General features: G+C 49.3%; 1 protein-coding gene across 1 annotated transcript; it reads left to right on the forward strand.

Annotated features, from left to right (window-relative positions):
* Window positions 1–375: 375 nt before the first annotated feature.
* Window positions 376–11,865, forward strand: LOC133360854 (sulfotransferase 1 family member D1-like). The gene is made up of 8 exons (XM_061579757.1): window positions 376–568; window positions 3,105–3,258; window positions 4,403–4,537; window positions 5,353–5,450; window positions 7,834–7,960; window positions 8,959–9,053; window positions 10,107–10,287; window positions 10,977–11,865. The coding sequence occupies exons 2-8, from the start codon at window positions 3,129–3,131 to the stop codon at window positions 11,090–11,092; spliced, it is 882 nt and encodes a 293-aa protein (XP_061435741.1). The 5' UTR covers window positions 376–568; window positions 3,105–3,128; the 3' UTR covers window positions 11,093–11,865.
* Window positions 11,866–17,991: the final 6,126 nt, after the last annotated feature.

A 17,991-nucleotide genomic window follows, 5' to 3' on the forward strand; every position in this document is an offset into this window, starting at 1 on the left:
TATAAGCAGAGACAGATATCACAGAGATACATATAGAGAGAGACATACATAGGCATCTATGTATGTCTCTCTCTATGTATCTCTGTGATATCTGTCTGCTTATATGAGAGAGATAAAACAAAGAACAAGAGACATATAGACAGACATATAAGCAGAGACAGATATCACAGAGATACATAGAGAGAGACGTACATATGCACACATTGAAGGCTATACGGGGGATCTTTGCTTTTGTGTGCGAATGGCTCCAAGTGGGGCCAGGGTGTGGGGGAACGCTGTGTCCTCGGTCAGCACAGCGCAAAGCCACCCACCCCACCCCACGCACCGCCCACTCTGATTCTTAAGCAGCAACGCAAACGGGAGTTCACCCACAGACTCACCCAACCCCTTTAGCTGTGAGGCACCGTGGCCTGTGTCGTGTAGGCGAGGTCTCCATCCGCTCTGGGCTCTCAGTTTGCCGGCGTCGGTGGTGGGGGGGGAGTTTGGCATCGCATCGCGCCACCGTTGAGCCACAAGGCGGAGGCTGTGGGATCTCAAGCGTCGGGGTTGGTTCGTCGTCTGCGTTAAGGTGGTTCATTCTTGTTCAGATGTTCACGCGTGTCGGGGCATTCACCAGCGTTCATTTGTTCAACCGCGTTCAGGTTTCTCACCCGTGTCAATTGTTCATCCATGCGAGGTGTTCATGCGTGTTCAGGTGGTTCATGCGTGTGCAGGTGGTTCATCCACGCCCAGCTGTTTATCCTAGTGGGCACGCAGTGGACTGTGAACTGCACTACGAACCCGGCGACCCGAGTTCAATTCCCACTCAAGGTCACCGACTCCAGTGACGATTATCTGCACCGGTCTTGGGCCTCCCTCTAGGTCCACTCTGCCACAAAATGAGACCCGGGTGCGGTGGTGTGTAGTAAAGACCGCCAGTGGGGAGACAAAGGCGGCCGAGCGTGTTGCTGGCCACCCACCACTTCGTGTGTCACAGTGCCGGCCTTCACAGGTTCTCGCAAACAGCACTTGCCCCATATCCTTTGGTTCTTTCGGTAAAGTAACGTAGATATAAGAAATATAAAAATAAAAATAAAGCGAATACAACGAAACCCACAACCTCCTGTATACCAGGCGAGGTATTTAACACATCCTAGCCACTGTGGTTTCACGGTGTATAAGTCAGAGAGCTGAGATCCTGGGTTCAAAGTAGGGTGGTTAAAATCGATAACTCCCTCGCTCCACCTCTATCTCCCGAGCAATGGGAATGGGTTCATCCGAGTTGAGTCTGTGATCAGCTGATCATCTGGTGGTGGTGGTGGGGTAAAGTGTGGATATGCCCACCTCCTCCAACGTTATTAAGTTGTTAAGCCAGCCGGCTAGGATTGGGCAACACTTAGCAAACGATTCACCCAGGCATCTGGAGTTGACAGACTGATGATGTAAGTAGCAAAACGTGCTCATTGGCGGTGCAGTGGAAGAATGACAAACTATGGGTCTATGTGAGTCTACGGGTCTCTGTGTGGTGAGTCTGTGGGTCTCTGTGTGAGTGAGTCTATGGGTCTCTGTGTGGTGAGTCTATGGGTCTCTGTGTGGTGAGTCTGTGGGTCTCTGTGTGATGAGTCTATGGGTCTCTGTGTGGTGAGTTTGTGGGTCTCTGTGTGAGTGTGTCTATGGGTCTGTGTGGTGAGTCTGTGGGTCTCTGTGTGGTGAGTCTCCGGGTCTCTGTGTGGTGAGTCTGTGGGTCTCTGTGTGAGTGAGTCTATGGGTCTCTGTGTGGTGAGTTTGTGGGTCTCTGTGTGAGTGAGTCTCCGGGTCTCTGTGTGGTGAGTTTGTGGGTCTCTGTGTGAGTGTGTCTATGGGTCTGTGTGGTGAGTCTGTGGGTCTCTGTGTGGTGAGTCTCCGGGTCTCTGTGTGGTGAGTCTGTGGGTCTCTGTGTGAGTGAGTCTATGGGTCTCTGTGTGGTGAGTTTGTGGGTCTCTGTGTGAGTGTGTCTCCGGGTCTCTGTGTGGTGAGTCTGTGGGTCTCTGTGTGAGTGAGTCTCCGGGTCTCTGTGTGGTGAGTCTCCGGGTCTCTGTGTTCTGAGTCTATGGCTCTCTTTGTGGTAAGTCTACGGGTATTTGTGCGAGTCTACGGGTCTCTGTGTGAGTCTATAGGTCCCTGTGTGGTGAGTTTGTGGGTCTCTGTGTGATGAGTCTATGATGGGGTTCCTTTCACCGCCGCATCTCGGAACCCACGCGGGCGGCTCGGCATTAACTTTATTTACAGAGAGGCGCAGTTCAAGCTGCGCCTTTGTTTTTCATAAAGACGTTTTTATTCACCGCAGAGAACCGTACCGACACGACGGCCACTCCACTCTCCAATAGTTGACGCAAAAACTCCGCCAAAGAAACACGGCAGTGGTCGCCTCGGTACCGATAGTAACATATGAACGTCAACAGAACGTACCGTGTGCATCATCGGAACAGAACCGGAATAAAACCTGATGACGTACACATATGCATGCTTAATTGGAAACAGGAAACATTTTAATTTGGCTAAAAAACGGTTTGGACTGCCAGGCAACAAACGTTTCTATCACGTGACCGAGTAGGTGGGAATGTGCTGCCCTCTGCTGTGAACTTTAAGAAACGATATTACCAACACTACAAAGACAAAGATTCCCCGTGTAGCCTTAACAGACTGTTTGGCCAAGTGCTGTTAGCGAGTAGCAGCGCCTATGAAGGGGGTTGGTGACCAGTACCACGCACGGCCGCTTTTGTTTCCCCAGTTGCGATGTTTTTACGCACTGCTCCATTTAATTATTTGAAGCGGGCACCAGGACTGGTTCAGATGACCCTCATTGGTTTTGACCGTGAGCGGAAATTGAACCTGGGTTGGTAGCTCCACGCGTTAACCGCTGCACTACCGCTCCCCTGCACACACTCACCTTCACACAAACATACAAGGGGGCTTCCATTGGCAGTGTGCAGCTTGGGAGATCGCTGATGAACTCCAATGTATACAATACTCTGACTCAAACCCAGGTCTCCTGTAATTAACAACGAAGTACTCGGGTTCAATAACGGGGCAGACGACTCAACCAACTGCTTTTCTTCCTCCTCACCTGCTCCCATCTCTCCCAGCGTCCTACTTGCTGAGCTGCTGGTATGGAGAGGCCCAAACTGTTGCCGGTGCATGGAGTCGCCATGCTGGACTTCATAGCGAGGGAGTGGAGCCTGGTGGAGTCGTTTAAAGCCAGGCCCGGAGACCTCCTGATAGCAACTTACCCCAAGGCGGGTGAGTATTAACAGAATCAGCAGCACCACCATCAGCACCATCATCAGCATCACTACCACCTTCATTATCATCGTCATCATCACCACCACCGCTGCCACCACATTCACCACCTTCATAATCATCGTGACAATCGCGATGACAATCATAATAATCTTCATCATCATCACCATCAATCAGAATAAGCGTGATCATCATTATTATAATCACCATCACCACTACCTTAATACGGTAGCCATTATAATCGCCGATACCTTTATCATTACCACGAGCACCTTCACCACGATCACTGCTACCACCATTTTCTTAATCACCATCATCACCACTACGATATTTATAAACATCCTAACGACCACCATAATCACCGCCACCTTCATCACCAACACCACCACCACCTTCACCACTTCTACCATCTACAACAACACCAACCGCCAAGAAGTGGTGGTGACGCCACCACGGCGCTTGTGCCAGGCTGATGATGGTGAAGTGTCGCATGCCCGCTGGCAGGTCACAGGACAGACCGAGCAGGTGCCATGGGTTGACTAAATGATATGACTTGCCATTGCACCACGTGTGCCCCCTGCTGTATCAACGTGCTATGTTTTAGCAACCCTGCGCTCCGCTCGTTGTTGTGAGCGTTGCTCCTCTGCCCTCCGTTGTTGCTGGAGGGCGACTGCCTCCAACTGCCCAGTAGCGTCCTTCACGAGCCTCCTCCACAGAGGCCGAACCTGACACCGCTGGTACCAATCATTGGCAAGTCCACTCAGCTCCACATCCTCCTGTACCACATCACTCCATCTCTTCTCTAGCCCGTGCCGCGCCCCTTTAGCCCCCTCGATCCGGCCGAACAAAAGTTGTTTAGGCAATACGGAGCTATTCATTGAACACCACAACTACCACATTCATCATCATAACCACCATCATGACAACCACCACCTTCATCACCGCCACTGCTACCACCATAATCACCATCATCACCACTATCACGACATTCAATATTATCATAACCACCACCATCATCACCACCATCTTCATCGCCTTCATCACAAACACTGCCTCCATCATCATCAACAGCACAACTACCACATTCATAATCATCACCACCTCCATCTTGACCCCCCCTCCGCCCACCCCCTACCTCTCTTAGGTACGACGTGGATCCAGGAGATCGTGGATCTGATTCAGAGTGGAGTAGACGTGGAACACTGCAAACGTGGCCCCGTGTACGAGAGGATCGTCTTCATGGAGTGGACAGGCTTGAATGTCATGACGTCTCGCAAAGGTGACAGCAGCAGCGAACTAAACTCAACTATTTATGATAATTGGTTCTTTACCCTTCTATCTGGCAACAAAACTGACACCTTTTTGCAAGGAGTCATGTTTGCATAGACCGCAATACCTGCAGTCATAATACAAACAAAATAACATAACTCAACTATTTATCTTTTACTTTTACCAGGTGTAAGTCCCCCATTGAGCTACAAAGCTCTTTTCAGATATTACCTGGCCCACAGAGACCCATACTCATGGACCAACACTCAGAGGAGACCCATACTCAAGCACATAGACCCATACTCATAGACACCCACAGAGACCCGTACTCAGAGAGACCCATACTCATAGAGACCCATACCCATAGAGACCCACAGAGACCCATACTCATAGAAACCCACAGAGACCCATACTCATAAACACCCACAGAGACCCTGTACTCAGAGAGACCCATACTCATAGAGACCCACAGAGACCCATACTCATAGAGACCCCCAGAGACCCGTACTCATAAAAACCCACAGAGACCCATACTCATAGAGACCCACAGAGACGCATACTCATAGAAACCCACAGAGACCCATACTCATAAACACCCACAGAGACCCTGTACTCAGAGAGACCCATACTCATAGAGATCCACAGAGACCAATACTCATAGAAACCCCCAGAGACCCATACTCATAGAGACCCACAGAGACCCATACTTATAGAGACTCACAGAGACCCATACTCATAAACATCCACAGAGACCTGTACTCAGAGAGACCCATACTCATAGAGACCCACAGAGATTGTGATGTTCCTGGTCACGTGTATCTCCAGGAGTGGAGGTGCTGAATGATTTGCCGTCTCCTCGCACGATCAAGACTCACCTGCCCTACCAGCTGGTGCCACCCTCATTTTGGGACAACGATTGCAAGGTGGACCACCATCACCATCACCACCACCACCATCACCACCACCACCATCACCACCATCACCACCACCATCACCACCATCACCACCACCACCATCACCACCATCACCACCACCACCATCACCACCATCACCATCACCACCACCATCACCACCATCACCACCATCACCACCACCATCACCACCACCACCATCACCACCACCATCACCACCATCACCACCACCACCACCATCACCATCACCACCATCACCACCATCACCACCACCACCACCACCATCACCACCATCACCATCACCACCATCACCATCACCACCACCACGCTTAGTCTCTTGCTTGATTTTCCAGGCTGCCCTTCATTGACGGCACTATCATATTTTTTTTTAGCCAGGCCACTTCCGTGTATATTGTGTGGGTTCGAGTCTATCGAGATAAATCGAGAGCATTCGTCTGAAGCGATTCAATAGGGTTGGTCTCTCTTTAATTTTCAGACAAGCTACCATGGTAGTACACTCACAATGTGTTACAGGAGGATCCCTTTAACCCAAAGCTCACACATAAGCCAATGCGTCCCCGAACTCATATATCCGTATGGCACTTCAAGTCTTAGATGGCGTTTACCACCCGCTTTGGGCTGCATTCACAGATGTAATGCGAGCGTATTTGGGGTTTCGCCGCCCCAGCCCCTAAGCCAATCAGGCGCCACGAAGCATCGGGGGCAGGGTCTAAGTGCGGAGCCGGGGGGCGTTAAGGGAGGGGTTTTATCTGGAAAGTTCTTAAGGGGTGTGGCGAAGGGCGGAGTCTGGGTGACGTGGAAAGGGGATAGAAGCGGGAGCCGGAAGGGGCTCGGGGGAGTTAGTGGGAGCTGGAAGCTGGGCCACGTCAGGAGTCTCCGCGAGCCATCGGCCACGTGGCGACGCGGAGACGGCTCCCAGCGCACCGTCTGCCAGCGGTGCGCGGGAGCGGGGGCAGCGCGAGCGAGAGCGGAGACGCGAGAGCGGCGCGGGAGCGGGGCGTCAACTCTGCGACGTGCCGCGGAGTGACCGGGAGAGCGGAACGCGAGCTGTCCATAACGAAGAAATAAAAAGACGGAGACACAGTCGCAGCAACCCGAATCCAGGGTCAAGCTCGACCCCGCGGGTCGTGGACCACCACCGGCCTAACACCGTCGCCAGAGCAGAGGAAGCGAGCCAGGCACCTGCTCGCTCCTTCCCACCATAGCGTGGCGCTAGAGGCAGCCTCCTTGTGCTGCTCTCCCTTCACCATCTGCTGAATGTCCTTGCCCGTACCTGCTCCCCACCGGGCGTCCACTAAAATTCACGCAGGGAATGCTAATATAGACTATGGTGCATTATAAAAAGACACTTCTTCTCATATCAGCGCTCTAACCGCACAGTCCATTGTACTGCCGAGCTGCTACTTACCGCCTGAAGCTTTGCTGTCTCCTTGTACCGCTCCTCTCTCCACTGCTGGCTGGAGCCCGAGAGCAGCGATGCATGCATCTGGGGTCATCCAAACAGAAGCAGCTTGGACATGCGGTAGCTGGGCATGCGGGCTACATAACCCAGCAGCATTGCCTGCTGGAGGATCTTACTGATGGGAATGTGTCCAGATCTTTCAAGAATGTGCAGGCTTCTCACACAATCCAGCCTTGTTAAACCCAGGATGGATCGTAGGTCGGCCAGCCTGAATGTTTCTAACCGGTTCAGATGTTTCATTAGAGGGGTCCACGTTTTACAAGCATAGAGAAGGGAGGTTATGACTGTGGCCGAGAAGACCCGACGCTTCGTGTAGAGTGACAGACCAGGTAGCTTCCATTCAGCGTTATGCAGCTGATGAATATATAATGTCGCCCGACTGATTTGGAGGGAGACCTCTGGTGTCAACCTGAGCTGGCTTTAAGTGTACTTTCCAGGTATGGGAAACTCTCCTCTCTCACCACAACTGCTCCATCACCAATGGAGAGCTGAGGGTGTGGAGTGTTTAATGGCACAAAATACCCAGGCAGGTGCTTAGTTTTGGTGGGGCTGATGGTAAGACCCCATCTCTTAGTGGCACATTCCAGGCTCAGCAGGAGCACCTCCAACTCCTCCTCTGAATGAACAGCAATCACCAAATCATCAGCATACGTAACATAGTTCACCAATAGGAAGCCATCCCTCGACCACACCAGGAATCGATCAGCCTCCCATTGTATCGGTTCCAGATGGTAATTCCTCGGGTATAGCCATGTAAAGTTTCTGGAACTTCGTGGTTAAAGATGATATTTAATAATGTAGGAGCCAGAGGACATCCCTGTCGCACCCCAAGGTGAACAGGGAATGCAGTTTTAGTTTAGTGCCTCCCTGTGCCACTCTCCCCAACCCCTACATCTGCTGTCTCCTCCCCAGGTGATCTACATCGCACGTAATGCCAAGGACAACGCCGTATCCAACTTCCACTTTGGACGAATGAACAAGATGGAGCCGGAGCCCGGAACCTGGGAGGAATATCTGCATCGTTTCATGACCGGCAATGGTGAAGGCACCTGGGTTATTGCAACCACAGTCCCTGCTGGTCCCCCACTACTATACCGGTAGTGAGGAACCGAATTCATTTCACGTGGCCTGCAACTTAGTTTCAACATAACCACGCACACACATATAGGTATAAAAACAAAAATGATCTGTTTAGCCTCAACAGACCGTTGGGGCAAGTGCTGTTAGCCAGCAGCACCTATTAAGGCCGGCACGGCACACGAATGGGTGGGTAACCAGCACCACGCACGACCGCTGTTGTTTCCCTAATAGCAATGTTTCAACGCCGCACCAGGTACTAATTTTAGGCGACCTTGGAGATGCCCAGACTGGTTCAGATAATCGTCACTGGTGTTGGCCGTGAGCGGCAATAGAAAAATTGCAATCACAATGAATTCGCTGATAAGTTGAAAAATAAGTGAATAATCACTGAGTCTGCAAGAGAGCTGTTTCCACTGCCGAAACAGAAAACATAATGTAACAAAGCACAGTAGAGGTCTAAACGCTCATAAATAGGCGTTGCTGATTGGCTGCGGGCATGGCTCAGCCCCACTTACGAGCCCTTTGATTGGCCGAAAATGGCACTTGCTTGCATAACGTAAACGCATATACCATTCATAATACATGTTTTTTGGGTTTGATCGCGTAAATATATAAATGTGTCCTTAAAACCTGCCACCACCCGTCACAGCCAACTAGTAAAGGTTGTCACGTAAACAGAACGTGCCAATTGGTCACTAGTACAGCACACCGGTGTGTTGGAGAGCCAAGCCACAACTTTTACAATCTCAGTTTGACGTTTTTAACGACACATTTATATATTCTAAACCAAAAAACTTCTATTATGGAGGTTGTCACACTGTTTACCGAGGGACTACTGGACAAGTCAAATACTTTAGAGTCCTGACCAGCCACCTGACCTAGGTGTATGCAATTTATTGCCCCCTGACGTGACTTTTAATGTGTCAACACGGTCGCTCCACGTCCCCTTTCCCACAGTGTGCTTCGGCCCGTGGTATGATCACGTGACCGGGTGGTGGAACGTGAGGGAGCAGCACCGGATTCTCTACCTCTTCTACGAGGACATGAAGGAAGTAAGGTCGCAAAGCAATCTGGGACATAAGTAGCACGGCTCTCAGACTTAAAAACGACTTTTAAAAATATGGATCAAAATAGAGGTTTGTCTTTTTTTGGGATAGATCGCCTAGATATAAATGTCAGTAAACTCTCCACCACCCGACACAGCCAATTAGTAGTTACTAGTTCAGCACGCCGTTGTGTTGGAGAGTAAACCCACGACATTTACAATATTGATGTACGGTGGACATGGCCTGAGTCAGAACCAAGGCAAAGTGGTCATCTTAGCCAATGCCACCACATTTCACTTTTTTTTCTTATTATGATCCAACAAAAACATTCAGAGGTCTGTGTGGAGGGAATTGTAGTGTGGGCTGAAATCAGTTGACATCACAAGCATGAGTTGATGAATGCATACATTAAGTATGTATTGTGAGTATGAATTTATTATGTACCGTGGGGAGCGGTAGTGCAGCGGTTAGCGCACTACGCTATGAACCCCAGCCGACCGAGTTGGATTCCCGCTCACGGCCAACACCAGTGACAATTATTTGAATCAGTCCTGGGCCTCCCCTAGGTCGACTCAGCCTCAAAATGAGTACCTGGTGCGATGTGTAGTAAACCTCGCCACTCAGGGAGACAATGGCGGACGAGCGTGGTGGCCTCCCACCCCCTCGTGAGCTGTGCCAGCCTTCATAGGTGTCACTCGCGAACAGCAACTTAGCCCAACAGTTTGTTAACGCTATACGGGGATCTTTCTCTTTGTTTTTTTGTGTTGTGATGGGGCAGCAGTCCACAGGGCAAATGCCCTGGTGGGGCCGCTCAATTATGATCAGATTAGTATTCGGCAGCCCCACCAAAGATGTTTCCGCACTGGCGGCCCCACCCATTAGTTTTTTTTTGGACCTCTTCCCAAATGGGACCAATGAGAACCGCCACAGACAATTTGGGGCTGGCTGTGTGTCTTTATAAAAAGCCTAGAGACCCAAGTTGTTTAGTCCCTTAGCCTCGTCACTGATTGTGAGCGTAAAGCTCTTGCCACCTCCTCTTTCCCCCTTGTGTGTGCTGAGGACCCCATGCGTGAGGTGTCCCGCATCGCCGACTTCCTGGAGCGGCCACTGTCCGAGCAGCAGCTGCGTGAGGTGGTGAAGCTCAGCACCTTCACCATGATGCGCGACAACCCCATGACGAACTACACCACCTTGCCCACCGAGTGCTTGGACCACTCCGTGTCACCCTTCATGCGCAAGGGTAAAGATCACAAGGTTTTTTGGAGGCTCAGTTGGGGCACATGGTGATAATAATGAAGGTGGTGGTAGGATGGGGATGATCTTCATACCAGCGGTGTCAAGACCGGCCTCAGTGGAGCAGGAGGCTCGTGAATGCCGCTCCTGGGCAGTTGGAGGCAGTTGCCTCCAACTTTCCAACGGAGGGCAGAGGAGCGACGCTCACAACAATGAGCGGAGCACCGGGTGGCTAAAACACAGCAAGTTTGCACAGTAGAGGGCATAGGTGGTAGATCTTCCAGTCATCTAAATCGGTCCACCTATGGCACCTAGGTCTGTCACGTGACCTCCTGCCAGTGGGCATTCGACACTTCACGTGGCATTAAAAGTGCACGTAGCCTGGCACAATCGCCGTGGTGATGTCACCATCACTTAGTGGTGAGTGGCGGTTGTTGATGGTGATGATATTGAGACAACCCCATGACGAATTACAGCACCCTGCCCCGGCTACCCGAGTTCGATTCCGGCTCACAGCCAACATTGGTGATGATAATCTGAACTGACCCTGGGCCTCCCCAAAGTCGACAAAGCTGTCGAGCGTGATGATGAACTCCCATTGCCTCGTGTGTCTTCATAGGTGCTCGCTAACAGCCCTTACCCCAACAGTTTGTTAAGGCTATACGGGGAATCTTTGTCCTTGTTTTGTCTTTGCAGGGGAGGTGGGTGACTGGAGGAATCACTTCTCTGCTGCTCAGCTGGAGGCCTTTGAGCAGGACTACAAAGAGAAAATGGCCGGCACTGACCTGCGCCTGAGGGACAGCCTGCCCTGAAGGCCCGCTTCTCTCCCTCTGCTCCTGACTGTATCCATTATCTTAATTGGCTTTAAGTAATGATAATAATACTAATTTCACAATATATAGCGTCATTCATGCTCATTGCATTCCAAAATACTGTACAATAATTGTGTCCAGAATTGCATTTAGGGCTGAATCCTCCAGGTAATAATAATGTCGGGTTACCACTCTCTGAGTTACAAAAAATTCGAGACATATCATGGGGACGAAGGCAATCTCACAATTCCAGGAGCGGTGAGAAATTCACGTCAATACCTTTCTCGAGCTGCGCAATATACGTAATATGAAATTGACTTGAAAGTATAATTGATCATCGATTATGCGGCGCACGATTATCCGGTTTCCAATATTACCTGGTGGTATCGGGCCAATTCGGCGAAACCGGTAAAACAGCTGCAAAGGCTGTACCAGTCCTGCGATGGTCAAACAAAATCAAATTTTTGTTGAAACAAGAGCGTAGTACTACGTACATCACCCCATTCACAGTCTTCCAGATTGGAGTGGTAAGGTACGGTAAACACAGTACATTTTACAGTTGGATATTTTGGGTTACACTTGAAAAAAATTGTATTTTATTTTATTTGGTTTGTATCTGATTTAATCTGAGATTAGTTTTACCTGGCTTTCCTATTCACTTTTGGTTCATCTGGGTATCATCTGGAATTGATTCATTTGTATCTGGCATGGTTGTATCTGCTATGTTACGGACTTAAGCACAAAGAGATTGAAATAAATGTAACTTCACTCAAGTCACTGGTGCCAGGTTCATAATCGGACAATAACCACGGTGGTTGCCACAATACAACAATAGCACGAGTTCACTATCTGGTGGTAAAGCATAAAAGCGGTTTGAGTGAAACGTCATTGCATGATGATGTCAAATTCAGTCACGAAATATGAAAACATCGGATCAGGGGCTTTATTGATCATGATCTGATCAGCAGATTGGCACGTAAAAATAATATATATTTGTAAACGTAATAATCGCTGTCAAGTAGTGTAGGAATAATGTGGAATTTTTTTGCATTCCACTCCTACTGCAAGGCTATGAAAACCTATGTTCTAAGTGTACATGTTTTATTTTTCGATTTAAAGCTTTCGTGACTGCAGGGATTCATCTTCTTGGTTCTTTCGGTAAAGTCACGTAGAAGGGAAATAATAAAATAAGAAAAATAAAAGATAATAAAATACAATTCTCACGACGTTTCGGCCACAACGCAAGCAGCCGTCCTCTTCTCGACAGACCTGTTCTTCACCTGAGGACGGCTGCTTGCGCTGTGGCCGAAACGTCGTGAGAATTATTTTATTATGTTTTATTTTTATTATTTTATTATTTCCATTCTACGTGACTTTACCGAAAGAACCAATAAGATGTACATGTTTTGCTTGTGAAATTAATGATACAGCTCCGGTGCAGCATTCGTCGTCCATCCGCTCCACCGGTCAGCACTTGCACTCCGCTGCCGTCTTTTACACGACGGGTTCCAGCTTTCTTGAAATTAAGCAGCGAAGGATCGATGGCCACTTCCGTCACCAATTGTAGTGTAGTAACTCTTGACACCCAGGAGACTTGTAGAGCCAGACGGAGACAAGGATTCTTACATAGGGCTGCTTGCCGTTCATTCACACTCTGACACACTCTGTTTACACTCTCTACACTCGACGCTTACACCCGTCATGGCGCACGTCAGAACTCTCTACGCGAACATTCCTCAGCCATCTATGCTCCGGTACGGCTTTCCCTATGTCTATCACCTCGTCTGCCCCGGGCGGGGGGGCTCACCCATCACCGCCCAGTGATGAGGTGAGACCTCTACATCTCTAGCCCTTCTTCGGCGGTGGCTGGGATGTCTTCCATGCAGGGTCTCGTTCCCATCTTCTCTCACTCCCCTATGGCGACTACCTCACTCTCCCCACGGTGACCTCGCCCTCGTCCCGGGGTCCCCCTTAAGTACCCCGCCGCCTCGATGACATGACATCATCACATCACGTCAACCCACTCCTCTACAGATGACATGACGTCATCCCACTACTCCTCTACACAGATATTCAACAAAGTAGTGCTTTTAGTCAACGAAGACTGAGTGAGATACAGATCATCAAACGTTATGATGACAGCGACAACTTCCCAAAAAGACAAATACAAAGATCACCCGTGTTGAGGCAAGTGTTGTTAGCGAGTAGCAACTATGTTGAGCCATAAATCACCGGGCTAGGGGTCCCTGTGTTGGCGACGGAGGGGCAAGCGGAATATGGGAGACGTTGTTTATGAGTCGCTCTCACTCTCTGTTAATGCTGGGACCGCCATTCCACACCACAATAAACAAAGATTTTTAGTTCTAGATTTGAAGGTTTCGTGACTGCAAGGATCCATACTCTTTGGTTTTTTCGGTAAAGTCGCGTAGGTGAAAAATAAAATAAACAAAAAAATGAAAAAAAAATTTAAACAACTAAATTTAGTTTAGTTACTTAATTTTTACCTGTGCGACTTTACTGAAAAAACCAAAGAGTAAAGATTTTTAGGCCAAGTCGCTGCAAGTTGGAGGGCTGACTCTGTGTTTTCCTCAAGTACGCGGTTCAATGTTGATCGAATACATGGCGGTCCCCAATCCCGTGGGAATGACCACTTCTCACTGGGAATAACTCAAAAGCTGATTGACAGTTGGCAGGCCACTGAGTGCGGCAGGGAGGGGTGGAATGGGACATTCGGAGTCACATGATTGGCACTGGCGAATCCCGTATGACCCCACCACAATCGGTAGTGCATCAGGGATCTAGGGCCCAGAGCAGAGGTCGCAAACGGGTTTTGATTCCTTACCCGTACCCGGCCGCACCAGGGTCGCAAACGGGTACCCGTACCTGTACCCTACCCGATACCCGGCCGGGTATCGGGTAGGGTACGGGTACCCGATTGCAACCTCTGAGATGAAGCCATGTTGCAGGCGCGGGTGGGTTGATTCTAGGAACTTGAATTGTGAGAAGAGACAAGACGTTGGGAAATGAGGAGTGACAAACGGTTACTCACCAGTGACTCACGGCCTACCCGTACCTGTACCCGGCCGCACCAGGGTCGCAAACGGGTACCCGTACCCGTTCCCGGCTGGGTACGGATAGCCGGGTATTGGGTACCCGATTGCGACCTCTGGCCCAAAGTGGGCATAAACCAGGAAGGGGGGTGCAGAGTACATAAGCGGGTTAGTCTGGAGGAGGGCACGCTGGAGAGTGGACGTGGGTAGACGAATGGGAAGTCGTAACCTTCTGAGTTCGAGTGCTACAGCACTGTGCAAACGAGCTAGAATCACTCCATAATGTTGCTCTATGTCCAGCCAAACCCGAGGTGAGAGATTACATATTACACAGTGAGTGTAGTCTTGGTACAAAATACCTACGTGACTTTACCGAAAGAAGCAAAGAGTATGGATTCCTGCAGTCACGAAAGCTTCAAATCAAGATTGTCGTCTTGGTCTTCATATTGTTGGTGGTCCGTTGTGGGTGTGCAAGTGACTGCTGTTGTTAGGCAGGTAGCTAACTCTATGAGAGGGACTATGTGACTAAGTGCAAACAGAAAATCCAAGAAAAGACAGCAAAATATTGCAGAAAAAGCACCGTACACCAACACTGTGTGCAAAAATCCCAGTGGGATGCAAGTCAAACAACAACAACCACAAGACAACTTAGATTAAGGTAAAGATCCACCAGAGGAAGTGGGCCTGTCGAGTTCGTATGGAGGCCCGGCAGCGTGGTAGAGGGTCCCACGATGCGCCCCCGGAGGAGTTGCAAGCGGAAACAGAGCGATGGCTCACGAGGGCCTGAGAGGCAGGAGTTGCCGTTGGGCGAGCACCCACTGTTCCGGCAAGGCCTTGGGTGCAGTCAGACCGCCAATTCCCCCACCCTGATCACGTGCACTTCACATTGCGTGACACTCCGATTAGCACAGTGCGATAAAAGCTCAACATACATCGACTCGCACAGAGACCCATAGTATGTTGTTCTTCCCCTGCACCTCCGAGTGGAGAAGATGGCAACCTTCCTGTGGTCTCCACTGTTACGTGCTTGTCAAAAACTAATGTTATTATCCCAGTGATCGAATGCCCGAAAAGGGCCTCCGGATCAGGATTGCAACACTAAAGATCCTTTTCAGGGCCAAAATTACCACAATGTGGGGCCATCACTACGTTTGTGCCATCTGTAGATCGACCTGTAAACCAAGAGCTTTGTTCGAGAACTCAGCTCCAGCTTCACTACCACCGAACGGTATAGTGCCCAAAACACTGCAGGCGAAGCACCAATTTACCAGCCGATCTTCTGCTCCCACGTAATATCACTCACAAAAGAGACCCCGGGATACTGAAACTCCTCTACACTTCCCCCCTCACCTGGAGATTACAATTCACCATCTCCTGGGAGTGAACCATGACCTCAGATTTGGAGGTGCTGATCCTTATCCCAGCCGTTTCACAAGAGGCATCAAACTGTTCAAGTGCCTGCTGGAAATTACAGACTGGCGAGGCGAAAGGACAATATTATTTGCAAAAAGAAACGACGCCACATCCATGCCCCCATACTGGATACTCTCCATACCTTGGTTGTGTGTTGATATCCTGTCCATGAAAATCACAAACAGGAGTGGAGACAAGACATATCTTTGGTTGAGTCTAACACCCACAGTGAACGACTCTGATTTAACACAAAGAATACGGACACAGCTTTTACTCTGAGAATAGAGGGGACCGGATAGCATACAAAAGCGGCACCAGTACATCATACGCCCACAGCACCTCCAATAAAATATTGTGGGAAACACGGTCATGTGCTTTTGCTGCACACTCGAAATGAAGGACGTGGGCAGGCGTTCCAAATCGAGGGCAGACACATTTATTGTGGTTACTATTAATCTTGTGAAGAACAGCACCGTCACTCTGTAAAATGCAACAGCACGTGTGTTACAAACAGCATTCCTCCCGAGTCGCCATTAACCATGTGGCTGGTGTCCAAGTCCGGTTAATCATTAACAGTTTTCTCTTAAACCCAATTCTACTACTGCTAAACCATCTTTGTCTTTGACAATCACATTTGCACATCACTATTCGAATATTCATTTAACCCTAAGCTGTATGTCTATCTATACCATCCGATTATATCGGTATCTTACACCCATTATATGTACTGTATGTGTACAGTATACGTACTGTATATCACCATTGTATAGCTTACTACTTTACATGTCTCAATAGCATTGCAAGTAGTTATACTCTGGGTACATGGGCATGGTTATAGACTAAACAGTATTAGAGTTAGACAATTACAATGACAGTAGGTAATTACAGTGCGTCATCCCTTTACAATGCACAGTGCTAAAACCCCTCTAATTGCATATATCACAAACAAACAATTCAAAGCCAAGCTTAACGTCTATAACAAGTCTAGAACAAGTCTAGAACATTTATATAACGATCAAAAACAACCTTTGGGTCCTTTACCTGTAAAATGCAACAGCACGTGTTACAAACAGCATTGCTCCAGAGTCGTCATTAACCATGTGACTGGTATATCCGCGTGGTCATTCAATAACCCTGCCAGCCACCTACAGGCCCAACTCAGTCACCACATGCTGCTGTACACACATGCATTGATGCACTGCACAGCACATCAGGACTGTCACAGAACCACACCTTACTCCCTTGCTGCACAAGGACATAATTAAAAGAGTGATCCATTCCTAATGTGGGACACTTTCTCCAAGTCAAAAAAATCAGAGGTAGACTTGAGAAGCATACTCCCATGACCCCTCAAATATCTGTGAGAGGGAAAAGAGCTGGTCAATTGTTCCATGACCATGACGGAATCCACATTGTTCCTCCTGAATCTGAAACTCGACCACTGGGTGGAGCATCCTCTCCAGCGCTCTGGCATCGGCTTTACCTGAGACGCTGAGGAGTGTGATCCCTCTGTAGTTGGAGCATACCTTCTGGTCCCTTTTTTAAAAGATGGGAACCACGACCCAAGTTTTCCAATCCAGAGGTACTGTACCCGCCTTCCATGCAACATTGAAGAGGCGTGATAATCACGACACTCCTACCACACCGTACAGCACTTTCAACAACTCTGGGCGCATCTCGTACAAACCAGCAGCATTGCTGCTATGACGGCCCTCGACCACCCCAGCGATTTCAGCAGTCGTGATGGATCCAACCCTCCCAGCTGGAGGGCATGTCCACCAGGTCGTGGGGGCTCCTCTAAGTGATCTTTACACCTTTCGACTATTTCCTTAGTTGAGGTCAATGTTCCATCACCCTTACTGAGAACAGCCCGGTACACGTCCTGTCTAAGGAGTCGGATGATTTGCCTGAACATCTTTGAGGCTGCCCAGTATTCCCTCTCCATGGCCTCTTAAAATTCCTCCCACAACCCGGTGCTTTCGCTTCAGCAACTGCTGCAGCTGCTGCCCTCTTGGCAAGCCGGTACTTCTCAATCGAGTCGGGAGACCTTTTTTCGAGCAACTTGACAGCTTCCTTCACCACTGGTGTCTATGATAAATGCATACAGTTCACACCTCCAAGTACAGCATGGAGCCCAAACATGCTGCCTGAACAATTCATCCCGTAGTTTTCGCTGGTAACTTCAACAGCCATCACATGGCCTGGGGCTATGCAACCGATAAAACTTGCGCAGAAGAAGTCAGTCACTGGGCAGCAAGTGGTAACTTGTTCCTCCTGTTCGACACTAAAGATCGAGGCACCTTCCATTCTGCACAATGGAGGAAGGATTTAAACTCTGACCTGTGCTTTGTGCCGTTTCCCAGTTCGGATCTAACCGCTGTGTACTTCTAGAATGGTTCTGGACAATTTCCTAAAAAGTCAGCACAGGCCGGTATT

The sequence above is a fragment of the Lethenteron reissneri genome, chromosome 69 (assembly GCF_015708825.2).
Source record: "Lethenteron reissneri isolate LAM-NWPU_2019-01 chromosome 69, ASM1570882v1, whole genome shotgun sequence".
Classification (NCBI taxonomy): Eukaryota; Metazoa; Chordata; class Hyperoartia; order Petromyzontiformes; family Petromyzontidae; genus Lethenteron; species Lethenteron reissneri.

Excerpts from the sequence above, each read along its gene's own strand:
- LOC133360854 (XM_061579757.1), top strand. The coding sequence starts at position 3,129 with ATGGAGAGGCCCAAACTGTTGCCGGTGCATGGAGTCGCCATGCTGGAC. Across the intron at positions 5,451-7,833 it reads TTTGGGACAACGATTGCAAG|GTGATCTACATCGCACGTAA; the intron begins GTGGACCACCAT and ends TCTCCTCCCCAG. Across the intron at positions 9,054-10,106 it reads TCTACGAGGACATGAAGGAA|GACCCCATGCGTGAGGTGTC; the intron begins GTAAGGTCGCAA and ends GTGTGTGCTGAG.